Source organism: Anas platyrhynchos, chromosome 4 (assembly GCF_047663525.1).
Source record: "Anas platyrhynchos isolate ZD024472 breed Pekin duck chromosome 4, IASCAAS_PekinDuck_T2T, whole genome shotgun sequence".
Classification (NCBI taxonomy): domain Eukaryota; kingdom Metazoa; phylum Chordata; class Aves; order Anseriformes; family Anatidae; genus Anas; species Anas platyrhynchos.
The window spans coordinates 12,171,003-12,194,784 of NC_092590.1; the positions used below are offsets into that span (position 1 = coordinate 12,171,003).

Below are 23,782 nucleotides of genomic sequence, written 5' to 3' on the forward strand. Positions count from 1 at the left end.
TCATTTACTCAACGGTATCTAATGGCTCCTTTGAGAACATTGCTGTCTATTATGTCAAGGCCCCTACTTAGCGTATTTTTAGTTTGTGGATCATTGACCCACTGCAAAGCAGTGGCGCTGCTCAAGTGCTTCGCGCCCAGCGAGGCTCTGCAGCGTGGGAGGGGAGCTGGGGGAGCCGCATCCCATGGGATTCCTCTCACCTCCCATAACTGTGCTGCGGCACTTCCCAGGGAAAACAGGCCATGCAGTTCCAGCTGCTGAGAATAAAGAAGTTAAAGTGTTAGGTTTTTTGTTTGCTTTTTGCCTTTTTTTTATTGTTATTACACATTTTTAGACTTAATGCTGTTTACTTTTTTTTGCATTAAAATTGGTGTTGTTTTTTTTCTGGAGGCGAGCATTTCGTGAGTGAGGTGATTGCTGTGCACACGTGAGGCTGCTGGAAACTTCAGAGCTCTATTAATGTTTTAGGAAGGTAGGGAGGACAGTAAATCAATGTGTCAAGGAAAAGCCTCGGATTATTATCTGTCTAATCTGGCTCTACTGTATTCATCCCTCCATATCCGAACACATGAATGCTATTATTAATGGGCTATTTATTGCTGTGCTTATATTCTTCTATTACCGGCAGCATAATCACTTTCTCACTTATCCTCGTGATATTAGAGCGCAGTACATCTGTTATAATTGTCCATAGCACGTATGTATGTGTACGTTATGTGTATTAAAATATACCTGATGTGGAGGGAATTCTTCTCCACTGGAGATACCTGTGGAACTAGCAGTAATATAGTCCGAGTTATTGCTCATCTAAAGCAAACTGCTTTAACCCAGCATGACATGTGCCCAGGATACGCACAGGTGTCAGGGACAGACCTAATCTCTCTGGTTGTTTTGCTGTGATCCCTCTCACAGGTAGCCTCGCTGGCCCAGAGTACCACCAGCATGTCAAGGATGCCAACAGACCCAACCAGGCAGAGCTTGACATGTCATCCAACAGCATTACCAGTTCTGTCTTCCATGGTGTAGGTTAAAGCCCCCTACATCAACATCTGGGGTTAAAATGGTGGATTTGTTTGCTTATTTTCTTTTTTTTCTTATTTTTCGGCTCTTTGATATGGATTCCAGCATGGCCCCGTGTCCACCTGCAGCAGGGACAGGCATCAGGGAAGTGTCCCCAGCTGCTACTGGGGCTGAATATTCGCCTTTCCCTCTCCACCCTGGCACAATGGGGAGTGTGTCAGACCATGGTGGAAATGTGGATCTAGTGGTAAGAGGAAATTCCCAAGTCCATTTTACCACCGATGCAAATATGTTACAGAAGTAACAAAAAAAACTCAGCTTCTGTGCTTTAGTTTTACAGGTTGTAATTAATTGCTTTAACTTTCTTCAGTGTTTCACTGGCATAGCTTAGTGAACATAAATTACCTGAAGATGGGATTTCTTTTTCCTTTTGTTCTGTGTCTGAACATGACCTTTCACAGCGAGCCCTTGGTTCTTGGCTGGGTTCACATGTACTACCACAATATAAATAATAAATCCACTATGAAACCTCTGACCATTTAATGCTTGAATGAAGTGAAAACCTGTCTCGGTGTTGAGTGCTCCACTTTCCAGGGAGGACATATGCTATTTTCTCTGTTTAGTAAGACCTCTCACATCTGAGTCGGTACAGCAATCAAATGTGATATGCACCACCAGCTATTAACACTATTAATTCATCTCCTTCTCCCCCTCTTTCTCCCTCCCCAGATCTCCGGAAGACTTTTGAGCAGGAGCCCCTGGGGAAAGAAGTGTCCCTGGAGCAAGAGGTCCTTCTCCAGTGCCGTCCCCCTGAAGGCATCCCAGTAGCTGAGGTGAGCAGCAGTGGTGTTTTGCCCCAAGCAGCTGGCATTTGGGTATCCTAACTGAGGCCTGATCCGTGGCTAATGGGGCAGGGAATGAGGGCATGTCATGATGAATGGGTGGTAACGGAGAGCTGACTGCCTGCTGCTGGTAGACAGGATTGATCGGGAACTGATTAATGGCTTTGGAAGCGATCACGGTGTCTTGCTGGGCAGAGCTATAGGAGGTTTGGTTTCAGGTTTTTGTTCTCTGTCAGAAATCGTAGTTATAACTGGTGTCCAAAGGACACATAGCTGGTGGGGCACACTAATACCATCCTATTATCTTTCCTTGGCCTTTTAAAGAAAAGGCCATTTCAGTTATTGAAAGAGGCATCTTTCAAACATGTTATAAAGACATTTTAATTCTTTGTTTGTTAGATTTTATTTCCCTCATGTATTTGTGCATATACCTGTGTGTGCACTGGCTGGCCAGCCAGGTGCAAGAGGATGTATCATGGTCCAGTACGGGTTCCCAGGTAAGGCAACACAAGGTGGGGGCAGGTACGGGATGCATCTGCAAAATAATCCATTTTCTTAGGTTTATCTGTAGTTCTCACTGGCATTAAAGTAATAGAGAATGGGGAGCCTTTCATCCACCTGGCAGGAGCAAATCTACTCTTCACCAAAATACGTGCCGCCGGGCAGCAGCACGTTGCTCTGCCTAAGTGCAGTGGTGGCTCCAGCCGAAAATGGCTTCGGCTCATTGCTCACAGGAGGGGGGTTTCTGAGTCCCAGGGGAGCACTGAAATCCTAAATTTGCTTCTGCTGTTAAGAGAAAAATTGATTGTTAATGATGGTAATTCCCCTATCTGAATTCTCCTCGGCCTTCCTCCGCCGCACAGAGAAGGAACTGTTGCCAATTTGCATTAGGCTAAGTTAGGCTGTCGTGGCTAAGTAGCAAACTGGTTGTCACTCAGTGCTGATGACTGATTTCTCAGGAGACAAAACTTTAAGTGTTACCTCCCCAAGTTCAGGTTTGGTTGGAACTGCAGAAAAGTGTCCACAAACATTAGAGGGAATAATTAGCATAGAAGATTTCTCCTCTTTCCTTTTTCCTTAGGCTGTTTTCTTTTGCCTTTAAGATTCCCAAAACTGTAAAGAGCATTTAGGTCTGCTGAGCCAGCCTGCTGACAACCTCAATATTAATCAGTTGGCTTTCCCCAAGAACTTATCAGCATTATTTTTTCCTTTCAGATGCTCCTTTACATCAAATCAATTTGCCATTGTGCCTTGATGAGTATTTGAAATAGGATAGGCTATTCTGGAGGTGCAGATGTTTACCTTTGCTAGAAACTGAGACTGGTCATAACAGGTAGTTTTTTTGAGTATGGTGTTACAAGCACCTCCGAAATGTTGTCGGTGAGCACAGGTATTCCCATGGAAAGGTCTATAATGCCTGGTCAGGTGGCCAGGACCCAAAGAGCATGATTTAGCATGCTATGTGGAAGGAGAGCTCTCTCTGCTGTTATGAAAAATTCTGCACGAACCATTAGTACTTGCAATTGTTATTCTTATGTCAAATTATATCTGTCCTCCTTCCACCAAGCAGCTGTAAAGGCAAAAAAAATGTGCCGCACTAGCCATGTCTGCTTCCTAGTACAACATCTCCCAAGGAAGTGATCTCTGAAAAGATCCCCTGTGAGCTGCTTTCATAATAATTGCACTTTTTTCTGCCTCCAAGTATGCTGGCTTACTTTGTCAATAGCAGAGATTCATGACTCTACACTAACAGGCTCTGAATCTTATTTGTACCGTGGTCAGGGCAGACACCAATTAACACTTGGCAGGCTCCGAAATCATATACTCCCCATCTGACATTCAAAAGAGCCATTCTCAATGTTGTATTTTTTTTTCTCTTCTGACTTTTGAAGTCGGGAGGAGATCAAACACCCAGATTGGACAGCCGCCTAATACAGCCTCTTTGTAGATTCTTTCCAACACTATTAAAAGAACAAAGACCTGAACACTAATGAATATGAATACCTTAATGTGACACTTTATTGCAGCCACTTGGTGAAGCTGGTAAGATAAATTTAAAAAAATGGCAAGATGAAAGGTAACTTGGTGGGTTGAAGGATTACATGATTATTTTAATTTAGAGATGAATGAGTTCTTTGTTTAAGACTTCATTTATTTGTTCAGAGAAGTTTCTGATATGGTGGCACAGGTAACTAAGTAAGAAGGGACTTGGGAGAAGGCAGGCAGCAGGCTGAGGCTTTTTTGCACATTGGAGAAAGTCTGGTTTGGCTCCAGGTAGAGTAGGGTATGATAAATGCTGCAGCTATCAGCAGTATTTCCAAATGCTTTAGTGACCATGTATCTCAGACTCTTCCCACTCTGTGCACTATGTTGTGTTTTGGTGTTGTTGTTTGTTTGTTTTTTTTTTTTTGACTTACTGGCTTCTGCAGCGGTCACTGGCTTTAGCAACAAAGAGGGAAGAAAAGATTACACTGAAACTGTACAAAATACACATTCAATGTGACATCATGCTGGAGTCCAGAGTCCTGAAGTCTTCCACTTGTTTTTTTTGTTTGTTTGTTTGCTTTGTTGTTGTTTTTATTATTATTATTATTATTATTATTTAATTCTTATTAATCAATTAAATTTATTTATTTATTTCTCCTGGTGTTTCCAAGTGGTGGGAACAACCACACTTAGGGATAAATTGTTTTCTCCTTTTGGTAGCGAGGGAATTTAGTCCTATAATTGCCAGCATATTTAATTGCAGTTAACTGTGTCGAGCTGTTATGGATCAATGCTGGAGCAGTTCTTGTTATTGAAAGGCTGAAGCACATAGCAGCATTCAGCTGCTCGAGAGGGCAAGAAGGACAAAGATTGAGCTGGGCAGGCAAAGCTTTTAAAGCAGCACTTACCAGTCCCTCAGATGCACTAGGACATGATGAGCATTAGTGTAGGCTCAGATCATGGCCACTGAAAAGCAACTTCAAGATCCAAATAGAAGAAGAATAGAAGGGTACGTGTTAAACTACACCAACCTCACGTCCTGAGGTCAAATCAAAGTACATCCTGCTTGTTCACTTGGGACAAAGTAAGAAGCAGAGGGTTTGCTTGGTCACTAGGAAAATCAGATCAGCTTCTCTGTGGTCTCCAGCCCTGATGAAGCCAGGAAGAATCCCATTTTGCAGTGCTCCAACAGGAATGACAAAATTATTAGCAATTAATCCCCTATTTCATTTAATTTGTTCTTTGAAAAATGCCAGCATCATATTGCACATGGTAAAATACAGTCAGAGACACCGAGTCACAGCAAATTAGGTCACTGAGATAGTATATAGATCAAAGCATCAATGAGATGTAAGATTGGTTAATATGCCATAAGCCGCTAGACAAACTTCTGCATTGAAATGTGTGATTTGCTGCACCTTCACCAGGGGGATAATTGCTTCTTTAATTATAATTGAAGTGTTTCACGGAGGAGTTTAACTGGAGAGCAGGGTGCAGCATGCAGTTTGGTGACCCATTTGAGTTTAAAACATGACATAGTATGTATCCACATCCACGTCTCTAATGAGGAATTAGCACAAGGAGGAAAGCATCCCTCTGTCAAGAGGCAGACCGAGGTGTTTTGCTGAGTCAAGATGACTGTGACACAGGCTCCATTGAGCTGTCGTTGCATGGGGAAAACCTGGTGGAAGCTGGAGTCTTCTTTAAATAGGCAGCATCAGGTGGCTTCTCCATCTAATTGATTATTAATACGACTGCTGTTTGCCTCCTTTCATGAGAGACGCATATATTTTGCTGCAGTTGTCCCTTAATTGGAAGTTCATGTGTATGCATTGCCATGCAGGTGTGTGTCACTGAGACAGAGTTTATATTCCCAGCAGGAAAATGAGCTTAAAGAGAAAGGGAGGGGAGCAGTTTGCGGGCACAAATACTAATTAGCTGGGAGGCAGCACTGCCCTTTGCAGTGCCTTGCAGCACACAGCTGAATGCCTTCAGGTGTCAGCAGGAGGAAGATGAGGAAGGGGGACATGGGTTCATCTGTGGGAGGAGCACAACTCTTCTTCTCTCTTTTGCTACCAAATTCCACTAGAGGCTTCAACCATTGGTGCTCCATGCTTATCTCTGCTGCTGGGGTGTGATGCACGTTGCTTCTCCTGGATCAAATTATGTGGTAAGAGGGGAAAAACGCACTCCAGAAGCTCAAAGCAGCTGTTATAGCTCCCAGGACTGATTAAGGTTTATTTACCCAAAGCCTCGAGGGTGGATGCTGATTGATGGGAGGTTTATGTCCATGGTTCAGTGTTGCTGGCACAACAGATTGATGCCCAGCTCCTACATTGACTGTCCTGAGTCAGAGAGGAGCAGGGAGGTGAATAAGCTCCATGGCGCAAAGGAGCCCTAGTGTTTCCTACTGGTTCATCTCTGTGGTGCAGAATCCCCTGCCGAGATCTGTAGCTCTTCAGGCAGGACTGAGTTTTTTGAGACCTGAGTTTTCTGTGATTTCTAAACCTGTCCTTTTCCTTTCTAGTGCAGTTCCACTGACACCACTGCAAGTGAGGGCAGTGCTTGCTCCTCAGTGAGTTAAGCTGTTGTTTGCTTAAATCTCACCACAAGCAAAGATGGTCTGTGGGACTGGAGAACAGTCAGGTTTCTAGTTCCTACATAAGATATTGCAATGTTCTGCATGACTGGTGACAGATACCCTGCAAACGTCTCTCTATGGCTTTCTTTTTGTGGTGAAGGTGGCTCTGGGGTACTAGTTTAGCTAACACTAACTCCCTATCCTTCTCATACTGTACTCAGAAAAAGTAGTGTTTTCCATTATACGCATTTTTTTGGACGATATACAACATGGGATATAGATTTTGGCAGCATTTTTGATGAGGTAGACGAGCGTACCTCCAAACTGCTCCCTTTGAGAAGGTAGCTTCACATCCTGGAGATACTACTCTATACACATACAGCATTACTCCATCAGGCTCTACTTTGACAAAAGAATCCCAGCTCCTATAGCCAAGTCCTCACAGTGCCTGAAGTGTGAGAGTCACCTCTGACAGCAGTTTGTGGAGCTTGAGTTCTCACCAGCATTCACAGCAGTAGTTTTTGCTTCGGCCAGGTCTTCTGGCAGTAGCCTGTTCAGGTTTAGTGCTGCTTTAGGTGTAAAGAACTATGATGCTTCCACGTTTTAAGAGAGGTGCTTTCAAAATTTGGTCTGTAGAGCACAAACATTAGCTGTCACTCAAGAGTTGTTTGATCAGGCTTTGTTGGGTTTTGCTCAGGAATTTCCAGGTGCTTCTAGAGCTGATGTTCTTCTTTCAATAGTGTGCTCCCTGGCTGAACAAAATCCTTTATACCTTCAGAATCAGTAAGGGGAGTTGTTCATGTGACAAGTTTTTAGGGGACAGGAAAGGGACTTAGGGACTGCAGTTACCCTCAACAACCTTTTCCCTTGTTGAATTTAATGATTGTGAAAAGCATATACCTCCTCCTATCTATCCTCCCCATCACGGGCATATTCGAAGTACCACAGACTTCACACTGATAACCCCTTTAAAGCAGTTTCCAAACAAATAACCCGTTTGAAATGGTTTCCAAACAGAAAATCCCCAGTTGCTTTGGGATTTGTGGAGTCCAGCTGCCAAAAATGCCAACCAACACACATGAGCTGTAGCACCTTCATCCTAACCCTTTGTTCCAAGCAGGAAAAGGAGCATAGCATCTTTTGTGGGCCACAGGGCATCCACCATGGGTTTCAGTTCATGATGCCACAATATTTGAATTTATAGCTCCATGACACAAAGTTCTGCACCTGCAATTACCTGAGAGATGCTGTCCTCCTCAGCCTTGGAAGTTTCCTCTGTGAGGCTTTACTTCCCCATTGCGCACAAAGCGAAGCTGTAATAGGGCCAGAGACTTCCAGCAGCTGTATGAGCCCCCTGTATAGATTTCGGTACTCAGGCAGCAGGCTGGGTGTATGTGCAATTAAGGAAGTGCTTCCACAGCAGGAACACAAATTCCCCATATTGGCAGCAGAAACAAAAGAAGCAAAGAACAACTGAACAAAATGTCACTGCAGTTTGCATTTGCCATCTCATTCTCAAGATGTATTTTGCAATCTCTCATTTCTGTAATCTCAGCCTCTTTGGAGGCTATTTTTTTTTCCTTTTTTTGTTGTTGTTGCTTTAAAAAAATAAAAATATAAAAAGGCAGGTACAGAAATGTATTTCCAGCAACTAGCATGCGAAGGACAGCATCATCTCATTGCTGGGATGAAAGTGTATGTTTGAAACCAGATCCAAAAGTCAAATAACATTCTTCAAAGAGGCACTCGAGTCTCAATATACCTGAAATAGCTGTTGGCTCGATAGCGTATACAAAAACTGCTAGAGTTTTCTCAGCCTCACTTGGGTATCTTGTACTCTGTCCAAATCAGTAGTTAGCTTCACAAATGTTTTATTCTTACTGCCACACGTAGGGAACATGACCTGAAACACCAGCGCAGCTGGGAGATGAGTTCGAATGCAGTCCTGCAGTTCTGGAAAGGCATGGGGAAGGCAGGGTTGCAATCGTTTCACATCCTGGGATCCTAGCTCATCTTTTACGGAGGCAAATCTCTCACTGCTCCCAGCCATTTGCATCTTGTTTGTTCTGGAGAACTGCCCTCCTGGGTGTTGGAGGGTTTTGCCTGTGCCTGCAGGGGCAGAAGGCTTGCTGTTTTTGGCAGGTGCTCTCAGCTCTGAGGATGAGACTGGGGCAGGATGGTGTGGGGGAGAGAGCAGGATCCAGGACTTGCACCCTGCTGAATTTCCTTGAGATGGTGAGAGGTGTAAGGAACAACCAGAGAAAAAACATCCCATTTCCATCCTTCATCTCAGAACAGCTGTGCTTCTGCTCCACCAGCTTCTAAAACAGTCACGCATACACAAGTGTGCCAAGAGACTTAAGTACCTGGTAATGCTAGCAACTCGGCACGGCTAAATTTGTGTCAGCAATTAGCCTCCGTAATAGGTTTTCCCACGTATGTAATCGCTGATGTGATTTATGTTCTCTGTGTTCGTTTAGCCTTCGCAGGAGCCTGGCCCTGCTTTGCACGTCTCAGTCTTTGCTGTGTTATTTCACGCTGCTGCTGGGAGCATCGTGCAGCAGCTCGGCTCTGGCCACAGCTCCGAGGTGCCGCTGTCCCGGTGGCTGTGGGTTTTCTGCTCTCGCTCTCATGCTTTTCATGTCGGGTGGCATGTGGCAGGTTCCCTCTGTTAATTAGAACAAATGTGCCAATTATGTTAATGTATCTCCCGATACCAATCAGCGAATAATTAGAGACAACACATCTGTCTCTCACCAGGGAGTGGGATGACAGGAGGAAAAAAAAAAAAAAAGAAACACACTACAAGGTATGCTGCTCTAAATTAGAGCCGTGTCAGGCTGTGCGTCTCCTCAGCCAGTCACAGGGACGGCAGGGCCTCACAGCAGCAGCAGCTACGTGCAGTGTTGTCGCAGCTGGCAGGAGCCATGTGCCCGTGCAAGGTACTCACAGAGGGCTGAGCAGCTCTGGCCAGCCGCTAGCAGGATCCAGTTGTGCTCCCCACTTGCCCTCTTTTAGCCTCTGCAGTTGCTGCGGGTCAGAAGTTGCAGTCACACCATTGCAGAGGGTCCTTCTCTTGCTGGTCAGCCTGCAGGTGTTTAATAAATAAAAATGTCTTCATTGGGAAAATAAACATAGGAGGAGGAATCTCCTGCTGGCTTTGTTCTGCAGGGCTGGTGTGTGTGAAAAGCCAGTTGAGCGTTGTAATTTTCCATAGCTGGCATTGCCAGGACAGAGCACTTACCCCATCCTTCGTGACAGTCTACTCTAGAAATGTCTTCTTCAGGGAAGACACTGAAAACTAGAGACACAAGAGCAGGATTTGGCCAAACCCTGAAGACAGGCGTCTTGTGGACCTCAAAATGTCCATGGGTATCCTGCTGCGTCTCAGTCTGCTCACCCAGAGGGGTACAGATCTCCAGCACACACGTGTCTGGTGCTCCTCTGGTCTTGTGTGAGCAGCACGACTCCCCCAGGGCACCAGCCACCATCTTGCAGGCAGCTGAATTAGAATCAGGATGAGTTTCTGCATTGACTGGGTTAACAACCTGCTTCAGTGAGGGGGCTGCACCTTGGGGAATGACACGGCATCAAAAGAGATCGTCGCTTTTAACTTCGGTAATACCAGTTTGCATACTTGTCACTCGTAAATCACACTGTCTCACTCCGCTCTGCTCTCTCCTGTTTTGTGTTTGACACCGGATCGGTTCCCATACACATGGCAAAACAGCCCTGCTCTCACCAGTTCTGGTTACTCAAGAAACAAATCTGGCTCTGGACTGAGGTCCAGCAGTGCTGGGCACTGCAGCCAGTGAGCGAGCAGCTCCAGGAAAAAAAAATTAGTCCATTGGTAACTGCAAATATATACTAACAAAATTCTCATTTACATGTTGTAGTGTATTTTAATTAGGTAACATTTGTACAAGGACTGAAGGAGAAAACAAAACATAAGAGCTAATTAGTGCTGGAGTGGTGTGCTCTTTTCGCGTTGCTCTTTATACTGATGTGGTATGAAAGGAGTCTCCCTTCTCGTGTCATCTCAGCCATCTTTTCTTCAGTTCCTCCCGTCAGATTTCATGATATTTTGCTACGTGAACAGACTTGTGGCATCATGAAAACCCAGATACCCAGAAGAAGAAGGAATTAGATGAGTTAAAGAAGTGTCTAGCAAAAGAGACGGGGTTTAGACACACGCACACAGTACTGATGTACTGGCAAAACAGATTTTTCAGAGAAAAAAAAAAGAAAAAAGACATCCTGTTGTTCTGCAAGCTTAATGTTTTATTGTTAACAAATTCTGTAAGCCATTAGGTGAAAAGGATCTTTTTCCCAAGCGATTTGATGAAGAGCCAGAGGCAGTATACTGAATTATGTAGAGCTTTTTTTTTTTTTCCTGATATTGGCAACTCTTATTTTCATATCCTCTTCAGTTTTCTTGCAGGGATGAAAGGGAATTTAATGCTCATAGCTTTAATTTTGTCTAATCAGCTGAGACCCAGGCTGAATATGCATGCCTGTGCTTTTGTGGAGAGAGAGAGGGAGTGTTGCAGAGTGATGGTATTTACTGAGTACAGAGCCTTCGGGTAGTGGCAAGGGTGCTGGTGTATATACTTGCGTGAGCATAACAGGAAAATGTTGAACTGAGCCTCAGACCATGGTGTAAGCGTGGTCCTGTCCCGACTGATGTCCCAGTGTCCTCATCGTGCAGAGCACATAAAAAGGGTTGGTGGATGTGGAGGGGGCACACAGCCCTGGCAGTGCGTGTAGCATCTTCTGGAGTCCTAGTACAAGGCTGCACTCTGTCCCAGAAACAAATAATGGTATGGGAAAACAAGAAAGACATTTGGTTTGTGTGAGAGGCAGGGGTTAAGGAGCGGCCTTCCGCTGGAGGAGAGGCGAGCTGCTGGCTTGTTTTTTAGTCTCAGATGCATGCAGACTTGACCTGTGGGTGAGCAAGGAGCTAGACGTTGCCATTGACTGAACAAGAATCTGTCTGTCTTGATTATACCTGAGAGCAGTTCAGATTCAGGAAAGGAGGAAGAACAATTTCAGCCACCCTGGCAAGGAAAACCAGGTTATTCACTAAGAGCTTGCATCTTCCAGGGCAGATAAAATGTGAATGCTGCAGCGATAGAAACACAGCTTCAAATTTTATGTCTTTTTCTTCCTCCCCTGTTTCCTGTCCATTCCTACAGCCCATTTTACATCACGAGTTTTGGGTTGATTTCGGGATATGCGAATGCTCAGGCAGTGCATCAAAGCGGGCTTTGCAAAAGCAGGTCTTGGCAGTTAGCACCTCTCGGGCCCAGCGGGCTGATTTTGTTTATATTTTCCTTCCTTTCATTAACTCTGGGCACAAGCTGAAATGATCCAGTGACATGAAGGCCCTGCTTTGATCCATCCAGGGCGCCGGTCCCTTCCTTCAGAGCATGCCCGGTTCAAAGGAAAGCAAGCTACTAGGTTCCAGCCAAATTACATTAGGGTGGCTCGCAGCAGTCAGCTGGGGTATAATAAGGTGTTTCTTTAGGAAGGCAATAAAAGGAACATTGTCAGAATTTAAAAACATATGTGAAATATTTTTCTGTATAACCAAGGAAATAACGCTTTATTAATACATATATACATGGCTTAAATAAAGAAAGGAGATAGCTAAGCACTGATGTAGGCTTTGTAAGTCCCTATTTCCTTGGTAACTATCTCTGTTTCGTTCAACCCTCACTGCAGCAAAACAATATCATGCAAGTACGTGTGAGTGCACGTAGACTGAAAAATATTGATGTGTCTGCAGTCTGTTAGCGTGACCTACTCTGGCATAGGGTCTCCCTGTGGCAGACCCTGTGCAGGTACGTACCGGGTTACTGCATTATTAGTTAAGATGTAGAAAAGGACAGGTGAGACCTGGGCTGCTTTAGGGTTACCAATAGTATAAGAGAATTTTCTCCTTGTAGATATAGTCCCAAGGTATCGTATTCCACATTTGTGCCTCAGACTCCGAGGCATAGCTCAGCTATTTCTCTCTACCCAGCAGCTCTGCACTTTGAACAGGCACTGATATTTTGCAGGCAAGGCACGGCAAGTATTGGGTGGAAAGGTGGGAGGGAAGAGGGCTTAATGGAAAGACAGGTGTGAGTGCTGCTCTCCCATGTTGCTGCCACGGTGTTTTATTTCAGCTGGCAGCATGCAACAGGTGAGTCCTTCATAGTGCGACTTGACTCATAGAGCTCTCTGGGATGAGCATAAAAATCACAGGTACTGTGCTTGTTGTGGTGTGACTGCGTGCTGACTCGCTGCCTCCCCTCCCACCCTTTGCAAACCCCAGGTGGAGTGGCTGAAGAACGAAGAGGTGATTGATCCCGTGGAAGACCGAAATTTTTACATCACCATTGATCACAACCTGATCATCAAGCAAGCCCGGCTTTCTGACACAGCCAACTACACCTGTGTCGCCAAAAACATCGTGGCCAAAAGGAAAAGCACTACAGCGACTGTGATCGTGTACGGTGAGTGATGCCTTGTCCTGCTGCATGAGGGTGGATGCTCAGGAAGGACACTCCTAGAGATGGAAGATGCCTGTGTGTAACTTTTACTGCAGTCCGTGACCAGACTGGTCCTCCTGGGCTGCCTGGGGACTTGCAGCCACGTACAGGAGCTGCAGTCAGAGCTCAGTACTGGAAACACTCAGGACAGGCCTGATGGCTTGGCTTTTTGGTGACAGAGGACAGTGTTAAAGGGGGACCAGGCACCTACACAAATGCTGGTTGTCTGGTTGAAGAGAGAGCAGGTGCTTCCCTTGCCTTAACACATGCCAGCAAATAACCATGGGGCGTTTCCTCCAGCAAGAGCATCCGAGACATTGCTTTCTACCGAGACATTGCCTTCTACCCATGCATTTCATTTTCTTGGTGACGTTTTTCAGAAATAAGAGTAAAACCAAAAGGAAGTTTGTGCTTCCAGGTACTGGTGTTGGAGCTCAGCAGAATCACTCATCTGCTTATGCTTCTTTTTTTTCTGTCTACTACCAAAGCGTGCTGTGATGTCTAAGGGCAAATTAGGAAAGCACTCTGGGGCTACAGTTCACAGTCACACAATCTGGCTTAAAAATAAACATCAAGGGAGCATGAAGCATCAGTTAACGTTATTCTGTATCTGCCTCCACAGCCCCGATCTAGTATTGAGGTTGGCCTTGCTTTGGCTGGGGAGGGGCTGGACCAGATGCTTTCCTGGGGTCTCCTCCAGCCTTGCTCTGCCCCACCAGCCTGAGCCATTGCCCCCAAAAAATCATTGCCTCAATGCCTCCCAAGCTGGGGTATCCAGCAGAACAAAACCTGCTCTGACAACGCGCCAGCTGACTGTCCTGGTGTTCCTTACAATCAGCTTAATTATAGGATAGACAAGTAGGAAGAAATCCCTATGATTATCCCTAATATTCATTTCATATTCAGGGTAGCAGTTAGATTTAATTGTGAGCAGTTGCTTCCCTGAAGTTACAATGAGGGCCTTTTAGTTCAGTTTTTATAGAAAACCGGCTGAATTGAGTTGATTAGCAGTGTTTGTGATATTGAGGGATGGACCTTGCAATAGCACTGCGTTTTGTAACTGTGATGAATGCAGAGAGATGTAGGCATGCTGCAACTCTTCCTCATTCGCATACAGTATTTTTTTTGAACAGTGCAGTCAAGAGACATGTGTAGGGGAGCAGTCATTTGTATGGCTTTTGCTACTAGAGCTGCTTAAGGCTTATGTTGTTTCACAGACATTTGGGGGCTGGGGAGTCTGAACAGTCAATATGTTACCCATACCCTGATGATGGCATTATTAAATAGAGCAACATGGCTCCCCCTTCATCCATCCATCCAGGTCTTGGCAACCATCCATGCATCCTGAAACTGGGTGGAAAAGGAAGTCAGCATAAATTTCTTCCCAAAGATAAACATCTTCCCAAAGCCAAAAAATAAAAATTTAGTCTAAGTTCACTCTGAGCATCTTAAATATCTGTCAGAGTGGTGCTGGTACATTCATATGCACCAGCTATTTTATAGAAGGGTGAATGAAGTTGCCCTGACATCCTGAAATCACCCTCTAGAAAGGAAGGAGAGGGAAATTATCAGTTCCTTCTCTTCCTGTTCGAAGCACAGGTGTGTCAGTGTGCACAGATGATGGGTACATCCAAGAACGAGCTGCAGTACAGGTTATCTCCCAGATGAATTTCATGTGCTGTCACACTCTTGCCTCTTGCTTTTCAGTGAATGGTGGCTGGTCTACCTGGACGGAGTGGTCAGTGTGCAACAGCAGATGCGGGAGAGGCTTTCAGAAGCGCACCAGGACATGCACCAACCCTGCCCCACTCAACGGCGGTGCCTTCTGCGAGGGCCAAAGCGTTCAGAAAATAGCTTGCACCACCCTGTGTCCAGGTTCAGTATGAACAGAACTTAGCCCTAGATATGTATATATATTTTCTAAACTAGTCAGTCCAGGAGAGGACTGCTACTTAGAAAAGCCTCCTTCTCTTTATTAATAAATCCAACATTTCAGTAAATGAGTATGAAATTATGTTATGTAAATAGATAAAATAGTGAGCACATTACATCAAGCAGCAGGGGATTTGGTCCCACTTTTGCATGCAGCTTGCAATGCTGTCTCAGCCCTGGTAATCTGGGGGATTTGGAGAACATTCAGAGCTTCAGACTGTGGGAGATAAAGGTTGAAAGCTCTGGAAGAGGACTGAAATTTGAGTACAGAAAGTGACTGTGATGTAAATATATTTGCAATGTCTGTTCAGTCCAGCTGTCGCAGCAAGTGGACCATTTGAGAGACATCTGGCTGCAGATGACAAATTTGGGGCATATTTACCTGACTTCAGATACAAAGACATTTATACTAGAAAGAGATCTATGTTCATGCCCTTAAAAAGGGATTTAAATGTAACCGTCTAAAAAATACAAAATTGTTTCAGGGGACACAAGGTAGTTGGTGGCTTTTCCATGACAACATCCTACCATCTGTCCTATCATCCAGTGTCCTCCTGTGTCAGCAGCCCCACTGAAACCAATGGCATTACTGTTTGAATAAGGTCATCTTCAGCTTTTGAAGCTTGGCTATCCAAATCTGGGTCTGGGTGGATGAAAAGAGCTGAAAATTTCCTTGCTGGTTCTTATTTGAGGTGACAGACTCCTGGCTCAGGAGTCTCCATCACTGAAATAATTTCATAATTAGTTCTTTGGCTATTTCACTTTTTACTTTTGAAAATCAATTGCAGGATTTAGAAAGGTGCTAAATATATTCCTGATTTTACTCATGTGAAATACATCAGTGCCTTTAGATATTTCTTTTAATATAAAATATTTAACATTAAATATCTTCCTAGCAGAGAAGAACTTCCGGCCAAGTTTAATTTTTAACATCTGTGTTAAAAAAAAAAAAAAATCACAGATTGCCAACTTGATGCTTGTCTTCTCATACACTTTGAGTGCATGTAAACTGCTGACAAGTTTCTAAAAAGGGAGGGGAAAGAGTAGAAATGGGTCTGGGGCAGAAACATGACTTGTAAAAATAGAAGCTGGCTCCATTCTTGGTCAGGTATTGGTATGACTTAGGGTTTCCAGCACTGCTGGGATGGCCGAAAGCTGTAGTTTGGGTTATCCTCCTAATGCCTCATATCCTTTCCTCATCTCAGTGGATGGCAAGTGGACGTCCTGGAGCAAGTGGTCCACGTGCGGCACGGAGTGCACCCACTGGCGCCGGAGGGAGTGCACGGCCCCAGCGCCGAAGAACGGGGGGAAGGACTGCGAGGGGCTGGTGCTGCAGTCCAAGAACTGCACGGACGGGCTCTGCATGCAGGGTAAGTGCTGCCATGCCGGCTCCGGGGTCTGGGAAATATGTGGCTGTGGAAAACCTGCTAGGTGTTTTGTTATTAAATGTCTCCTGCTAGTTGGAGCTGCTGTGTCATCCTGTTATTAGGAGATTAATAGTATTATCAGTGATGTGGCTCCAAACAGACAGCAGCAACCCATTTGTGATGCTGCGTAACTGTGCTGCCCAGGTGGTGTTTGTCCTGGGGAGGTGCAGAGCTCTGTCACTCACTGTGAGATAAGATCTGGGGAAAAGATGGCACACGAATGGCAGAAAAAGGTACACGCGCACCTGGACCACAAAGGGAAGCAGTCTATGTAACCATTTCGGCTCCTGCATTATAAACCCAAGCCTTTAACAAGAATGGTGCTTACGATCCCTTTCTATTCCCTACTTTATAGCTGCAGGTCATAAACCGTTGTGTTCTGAACCTCATTTGTCCTTGGCCCATGAAGAGATGCTTAAGTGGAAAAATACAGGAAAGCTCTTTGTGCTGTTCTTCCCCACCTGTCATACACAAACTTGCCAACAGCCCATACTGGCTAGCAATATCTAGAATAAAAGTTGATCCCCCGCAAGAAAATGTTCTTCCCTTCCTCAAGTCAGATATTCAATTGTGGCACACAAGATCTTTGAGCCTGTGGAGGTGAATCATTTTCTTGAAGTCTTCCCTTGGAGCCAGTACTGTGATTCTGACGTTTGTTTACAAAGAACTAGTCTTTCCCATCCCATCATAAAAATGAAGACACTCCTTTCTGCTGGTGCATTGAACTTCCTTTAGCATTTTGTTAGAAAAATAGCCTGAGCACAATAACAGTCATCCTGTCTCTCTGCAGTACATCGCACTTCTTCCTTCTCTGTTGAGCCTCAGCTCTTCATTGCACAAAGAGTTGTGGTTGTCACCATCCAGTATCTACGTGTCCAGATGATAAAATGCTTTTAGTTTTTCCATGAAACAGGAGTCAGGAATTTTTGTGCTCTCCGACAGGTTACATGTGACTGAAATAGTCAAAATGTCACCAAAGTGAGTCCATTAACTACTGAATAGGTTTACCTCTTGAATAAGTGCTGCGTAGGTGCTACTGTCCTGGTGGCAATCTCTCAAGCTAGCCTATGTCACAGCATTTTGCTTTGAGGTTTCCAGATGTACAAAAACCACTTTTCCACTGTGGCTTGCACAAACACTTTCATCATGTTAAAAACTACTAGTCAATGTCAACAGTATAAAAAAAACTATAATTCTTCAATGTTTGTTTTTATGGGGAAGATAGAAAGATTCAGAGCTCCTCTCTTTTTATTTTCTAAAGATAAGAAAAAAAAATCCAGCCACATCTTATTATAAAACACCTTTGTGACTTTTATAGTGAGGAAGCTAGCATACCCCCTAGCTCCAGTGGTATGAATAAGTCATTATGGTAAATTAGGAAGAAAAGATACATCCCCTCTACAGAAGAGCTCTTTACTATCAGTTTATATTTAGACAGGTGTATGTCATCTTTGTGTATGTGCATAAAGAGAGCCATTTAAGCAGAAATCTGGTGGAAGAATAGATATAATGGTACAGCAGAATAAAAGCCCTGTAGGGATCTCATTTATCTGTTGATGGTATATTGCATTTTATTTGTGAAAGTGGATGCTGAGTATAAAGCAGAGATCTGCAGTGGGAGAGAGGGTGAGGCTATAGTGAATCTTATTCTGCTTCATATATATGTATATAAAAAATGGTAATGAAAAATATACAGTCACATATTGACCCGCTTGGCTCCAGGGGCTGTGATCATCTTTCAGTGTTGGAATTTAATGGCAGTGTTTTAATGGTGTCTTTATACTCGTGGGGCTTCATACACCTGTAAAACTTACAGTCCTGCTCCCTGATCCATCACTGCTGAGAAGATTGATTTGCTGTACTTTATGGCAGCGTGCCTGCCATTCCCTCTCTTTCTTTCTTACTTTCATTCTCCCTTGCAGTTTATGCAAAGCCATTCTGACCACTTTGCATTTTTTCTGGTGTGGGTCTGGATTCATAGCAGATCTGCCCGCTAAGCTAAGAGTGAACACAGAACTCTTTTCATTCCTAAAACACCACGTATCTTTCCACATTATCTGAGGCTGGCGAGGGCTGTCCTGGAGCTGGTATCTCCCCCAGTTTGGGGATCTCTGGATCCACCGCAGACTTCAAAACCTTCATGCTTGTGGGTCCCCTGTGGCACAAGTAGAGCCACAGCCACCTGCCCTCTGTGGCCATAGCCCTCCAGGAGCTGTGCTGGCTGGCTGCTGACCTGCCCCACGGCCAAATCCTGCCCCTAAGTGCCCTGGTGCTTCCTCATCAGTGTCAGAATTTAGTGCCAGCTTGAAGGTTAGCTCTCACGCTGTGGAGATGTAGCTGGGATCAAAGAATTAGTAGATGCCCTCTCTAACCACTAGGCTGTTGCTTTGACAAAAACTCACTTGTAAACATATATCTCTATAGAGCTGTATATAAAAGATATCCTGGAAAACACTGGGCTGAATGAGTCTAATTTGCAAGCCCTTTCTTTTCCAGTCTATTATTCACTATGGTAGCATCAGCTGGATAAATCAATAAGCTCTTTCATCAGACTGCCCCTGCTCCAGCAAAGAGCAGCAGTCTGCACCACTATCGATTTCTGTGGGGATAAAAACTGTGGAGCATTCTCCATCCCTTGTAATTACAGTATTTTACACCCAAAGCTTCAGTTTGTGCTTACCACTAACTGTGGCATTTCTCGTGCAACTCTGCTGTCACATTTATTCAGATTAATGATCTTGCTAGTACACACATACACTCCCTTATTCAGTAGTTAGTATTTTTCTGTTAACATGAAAGGATGAACAGTCATTAAACTAGAGAGCCTGCAGAGAGGCAGAAGGCTGAACTGAAGAAGAAAAGCAGCTCTAGTGAAAATTTAGGGCGGTCATTACTATTTTAAGTTTCCAAATACACAATATTGCCTAGCAGGTCCTGTTATAACAATTTTGTAATTCCCATAATAGCATTAGTACGATCTTCTGGAACAAAATATGCTGTAGGTGTAGGAAGAATTGGCTGGTTACCACCCCCACTAGTTGCATTATTGCCTCCACAGTTGCATTATTTTCCATTTGAAGTCTGCGAACTGCGGTAAATACTTTGGTGCAATGAGCAACACTTTTAAAGGCACACACTGCATCTCACAGGGGATCTCTATATGCTGGATTGCTGCAATTAGCCCTCTCCTCATCCTGTTTAATGACTTGTGGGTGTTCTGTGCAGACACCAAGCAAGCACAGCACTGCATGGCTGGCTTGCGTTTCAGCACAAACAGTTCCCTTCTGGGGATCACATTGGCTAAGATCAAACATATTAGCTGCTGTATCAGGCATGTCCATGCTCAGAGCATGTCACCTACATCCTCTCTGCTGAGGATCTGAAGTGACAGTGTTCAAGTCTCTTTTTTCCCTGTCCTGAATAAATAAATAAGAAAGCCTGTAGACATGAGCATGGTGCCTGTCCATTCTAGTAAAGCATGTCTTTTCTGAAATCATGCCTCTGATGGACGAGTTGGCACCAGCATGGTCAGTAGATAACCAGTGTCCCTTCCTCAGCTCGCTCTCAGCTTTCACAAACCACTATGGCTTTTCATAAAAGGCTGGCTAAGCTGCGCTTTCAATTTTCTTTCAAAACAGCGTTAGCTGTCTTACAGCAGCAAGGTAATACTGAAGAAGCACATGCCACTTGAGGACTATAGAATATATAGTTCCGTAAATAGTGCTGTTGTTCTGTGTAGTAAAAACTGTTCACTTTATACCATCTCGTAATACGAAGTACAAACCCATCATTTAATAGAGCTAAAAGGAAATTTCCACTGGTCAAGTGTAATCAGATCCAATGTGGGCTTTTCCTTTGGATTTAAATAAATTAGCATGAAAAGGTTGAGGCTGGCTACTGTCAATTAAAGAATGGAAGAAAAGATTCGAAACCATCTTCACCTGTCAGTATGGGTGATCTAAGTGTTGGATACACCACTTGAGAAAAGGCAGCTATAGCATGGCGAAGATGCTGTTATCGGACCTATTTTAACATTTCATGTTGAAAAAGGCTGCCTACTAGTCGAGAGTGATGCTTCTTTTAGTTGCCTCTGTTACTTCTTTAGTTGCCAAATCCTTTGTAATCTTTGTCTGAAAGGCAGGGTAAGGTTCCTCTTACAACAGTAGTGACTTAAGCACATGAAGAAGATGCAAATTGTCCTGCTGGTGTGCTAAATGGTTAACTACTACCATTTTCCAGTCTCGTGTTGTTTATACACAGGTTTTAAGTAGAAAGCAAGGTTAACCTGATACTAACATTTCTTTCTTCCTGAAACATATATATTCTGCACATGCCCTGCTTGTTTAATTTAACATGCCAGAACCTTCTGATGGGATAAGCATTCGTTTCCCTTTTTGGCTTGTTTTGAAAGCAGGCATTCAGCGAGGAATTACAGAGCAGAGCAGTTTGATGAGGACCTCTGGTCCTCCAGAGCAGATTAGTGTGCAAAGAGCAGGGGAATGTTTTTCAGGCTCCGGGAGGTAAGCAAAGCTCTCTCAAGGGAGATTGCAACAGAAGCCTGTGTGTGCAGAGGAATGAAATAAAACCTTTTATTAAGAGCATGTGGGTCAAGAGGGAACTTATAATACGTTCAGTCTGTCAGCATAATGATATATCCACCTGGCCCGTTGTGCTGAGCCCTTGCAGGGGGAGTTCTGTTCATTCAAATAACGCATCTCGTCTGTTCCTAGAGGAAGTTTTCTACAATATTGTTATTTGATATTAATAAAGAGATGTGCTATTCTATTTTTAACCCAACTACTATGTAATGGTGTAGCAGCCAAGGGAGTTTATGCATACATCTCAGACTTACAACTCCTATTTATTTTTACTGTAGCAACATGAGAAATCCCTAGCTGAGAAGTGTCTACACTCTGGGCCCTCTGCAACTGCCTAGTGAGAGTTCTTGCCTAGAAAAGCTTCTGCTCAAAGCAGATAAAAGCTTTGAGAGAAAACAGAAGTGCAGAGCCACAAGCAGAACCCAGGACACCAAAATCTCTGTTTCTTACCCCAGTCACTTCAGAAAGAGTCCCCTCCCCATTAATTTTAATGTAAGGCAAGTGCTCTAAGATTTCTAGTCTGTTTTGAAAAATCTCAACTAATTCAAGAATATTATAGCCGGGCAGAAAAGAAAAAAACCCAAACCTCATCCACCCATACTTTTATCCTTATTTCCCTATTGTTTTGTTGTTGTTTTTTTTTTTTTTTTTTTCTTTTATTCTTCCCGTGCTCCTTCTTGAAAGAAAAGCACAAGCTTACAATAAAATTTACCTGATACATTAACTTCATCATGGAAAAAAATACAGTCAGTGACTGTAATCAGTGTTTATATTTTCCTCACTGTGTACAAAGATGGGTAGATGTGATGATTTTTGTATTCCTGGCAGGGTGTCAGGTGTGAGGTTACACAAGCAGCCCAAGGCTCATCAGGGAGTCAGTGACAGGATCAGGAGTAAAACTCAGAGCTCTCTGTTTCTAAATCTGTATGCAACTTAAAGGACTAACAAAAACATTGGCAGCATACTTAAATGAAACCTCATGTTAGGGAAAGAAGTTTCTATAGTTTGGGAAATAAGCCAGAAAGCCAGAGAATACAAGTTACTTTACCTGTGAGCTTACAGACCTACCAAGGATTTTGGTACATCATTGAACATCCATTTGGATAATTCCACAAGCCTTTTTTTCCATCAGGCATAACAGTTTTGGTCCCCCTCTTCAAGATGCCTTCCATCTGTCCCTTCCTTCACCACGCTGTTTGCCATGCACCCCCTCTTCAGGGCCACTCCGTGTCCTTCTTTCAGCTCTCCCTGTAACTCATTTGCTCTTGGCCAGCTACTATTGCAAAACAAAGCAAACCCCAGGAAGTCTATTCAGCCACTGCAAATGTGGAATTTGCAAATACACAATCTAGCAAATCGCAATGCTAGACAAGTGTTTACTTTTGCTGTCAAACATCCATAACAAACACAATGTTAAGGTTCCGTGGTTCTAAGATATTAAAGACTGACATAAGATTTAGTCAAAAGGTCAAAGTCCTTAACTGTAAAAGATTGCATAACGTCAAAATTGCCTGTTCTAATCCACATCAAATTTTAGCAACAAGTTATCTTACTCTTCCATCTTCCCCCACCCCCGTATACATGGCATGCATGTTTAAACTAAGGCAAGACCTTTCTAACAATATTAGCAAAATGTCAGGAATCTAATTTGCAATGAAAACATAGTTTCAATCTTAATTATAGAATATCATGCACTTCTGTTCAAGGACAGAAACAGGAGAGACTCCCCATTTAACCTACACACTCAGGAAAGATCTGAGATTATACCCGAGTAAATAATCAGTCACAAAACCTCAAGCTCCTTGTTTATTAGCCCACCCTGAACATGCCAATAATTAGTCCTTTAGAAAGAAAATAAATTACTGTGCATTATCTCCGGGATGCCTGATATCATATCTGACCTTCAGCATCATTAACTGCAGACATGAAGGTCTTTCTTTAGAATAGCAAACATAGGAAGAAGCTGTGCACATTCTGTCTGAGGGTTTTTTGCAACTCTGGGGACTTTGTTGTGTGGGGGTTGTGTTTTTTTCTTTTCCTTTTTAACCACCATAAATAAGATATTAGATATGACGTTTTCTTGGATATGTGCTGGAGCTTCTGGGAAATAGCAGGGGAGAGAAACAATTAACAGCTATTATAATCCAAAGATTATTGTTAATATTTCTTCCGTAATAAATCAGTATTAACAACATGTTAAGTGGACATGAAGGCTTAGTCCTAAGCAGTAAAAATGTGAGGTTTACTCTAAGTTTATTTTTGTACTCTTAACTGCACCTTTGTAGAAAAGGAACTGCTGGCAGTTTATGCAGTTGTAGTCTATGGACAGTGGGACCTGCAAGGAGCAATTCAAAACTCCTTCATGTTGAATAAAGTCTCCTAAATTCCTTCTCCTAACTTCTTGGCCATCATAGGGACTGTATGGAGACCTACACAGTTGCAGTGCATCTGAGTTAACACCATCTCTTTTGAAAGCTTTGAGCATTTGTATGCCGTATTTATCATCTAGAATTTGCTCTACAAGTAATGGAGAAACTCAGCGGCTCGGAATTGCTTGCTGGAGCCATGGCGAAAGAGAAAGGATACTGATTTAGCACTGAAAGACCTCATAGTGAGAATTAAGAACAGAAGCAATCAGATAAATATTGTTTGGGACTGGTATATGAAAAATGACCTGCTTGCTGGCTTTGAGTTATTAAATATTGGAACTCATCTGACGTGTATATCTGTACGTACATGGTACAACCCAGCAAAGGGCTGTTCCACTGAACTCATGTCACAACGTGTGCACCACGTTTCTACTTTAAATCATCTAAGAACTGCTCCTGTCCAGTTTTAGGTCTCTGCATTTGAGGAATTA

At 43.6% G+C, this 23,782-nt stretch overlaps 1 protein-coding gene and 1 long non-coding RNA gene across 6 annotated transcripts in view; one reads left to right on the plus strand and one right to left on the minus strand.

Annotated features, from left to right (window-relative positions):
• Positions 1-23,782, plus strand: part of UNC5C (unc-5 netrin receptor C) — a 246,336-nt gene that overhangs the window by 185,449 nt on the left and 37,105 nt on the right. For 4 of the 5 annotated variants that reach the window (XM_027455666.3, XM_027455667.3, XM_038178357.2 and 1 more), the window contains exons 4-7: positions 1,750-1,853; positions 12,749-12,929; positions 14,673-14,840; positions 16,103-16,267. In XM_027455666.3, coding sequence (XP_027311467.1) covers positions 1,750-1,853; positions 12,749-12,929; positions 14,673-14,840; positions 16,103-16,267 — 618 coding nt within the window. Of the gene's footprint in view, positions 1-1,749; positions 1,854-5,843; positions 6,019-12,748; positions 12,930-14,672; positions 14,841-16,102; positions 16,268-23,782 lie in introns of those variants that run through there. The other variant, XM_038178359.2, reaches the window with a different exon arrangement.
• Positions 5,986-22,129, minus strand: LOC106018585 (uncharacterized). Its single transcript, XR_005265412.2, has 4 exons — positions 21,971-22,129; positions 14,229-14,315; positions 9,380-11,950; positions 5,986-9,097 (listed from the first exon to the last, which is right to left on the minus strand). It is a non-coding gene; the product is annotated as an uncharacterized lncRNA (long non-coding RNA).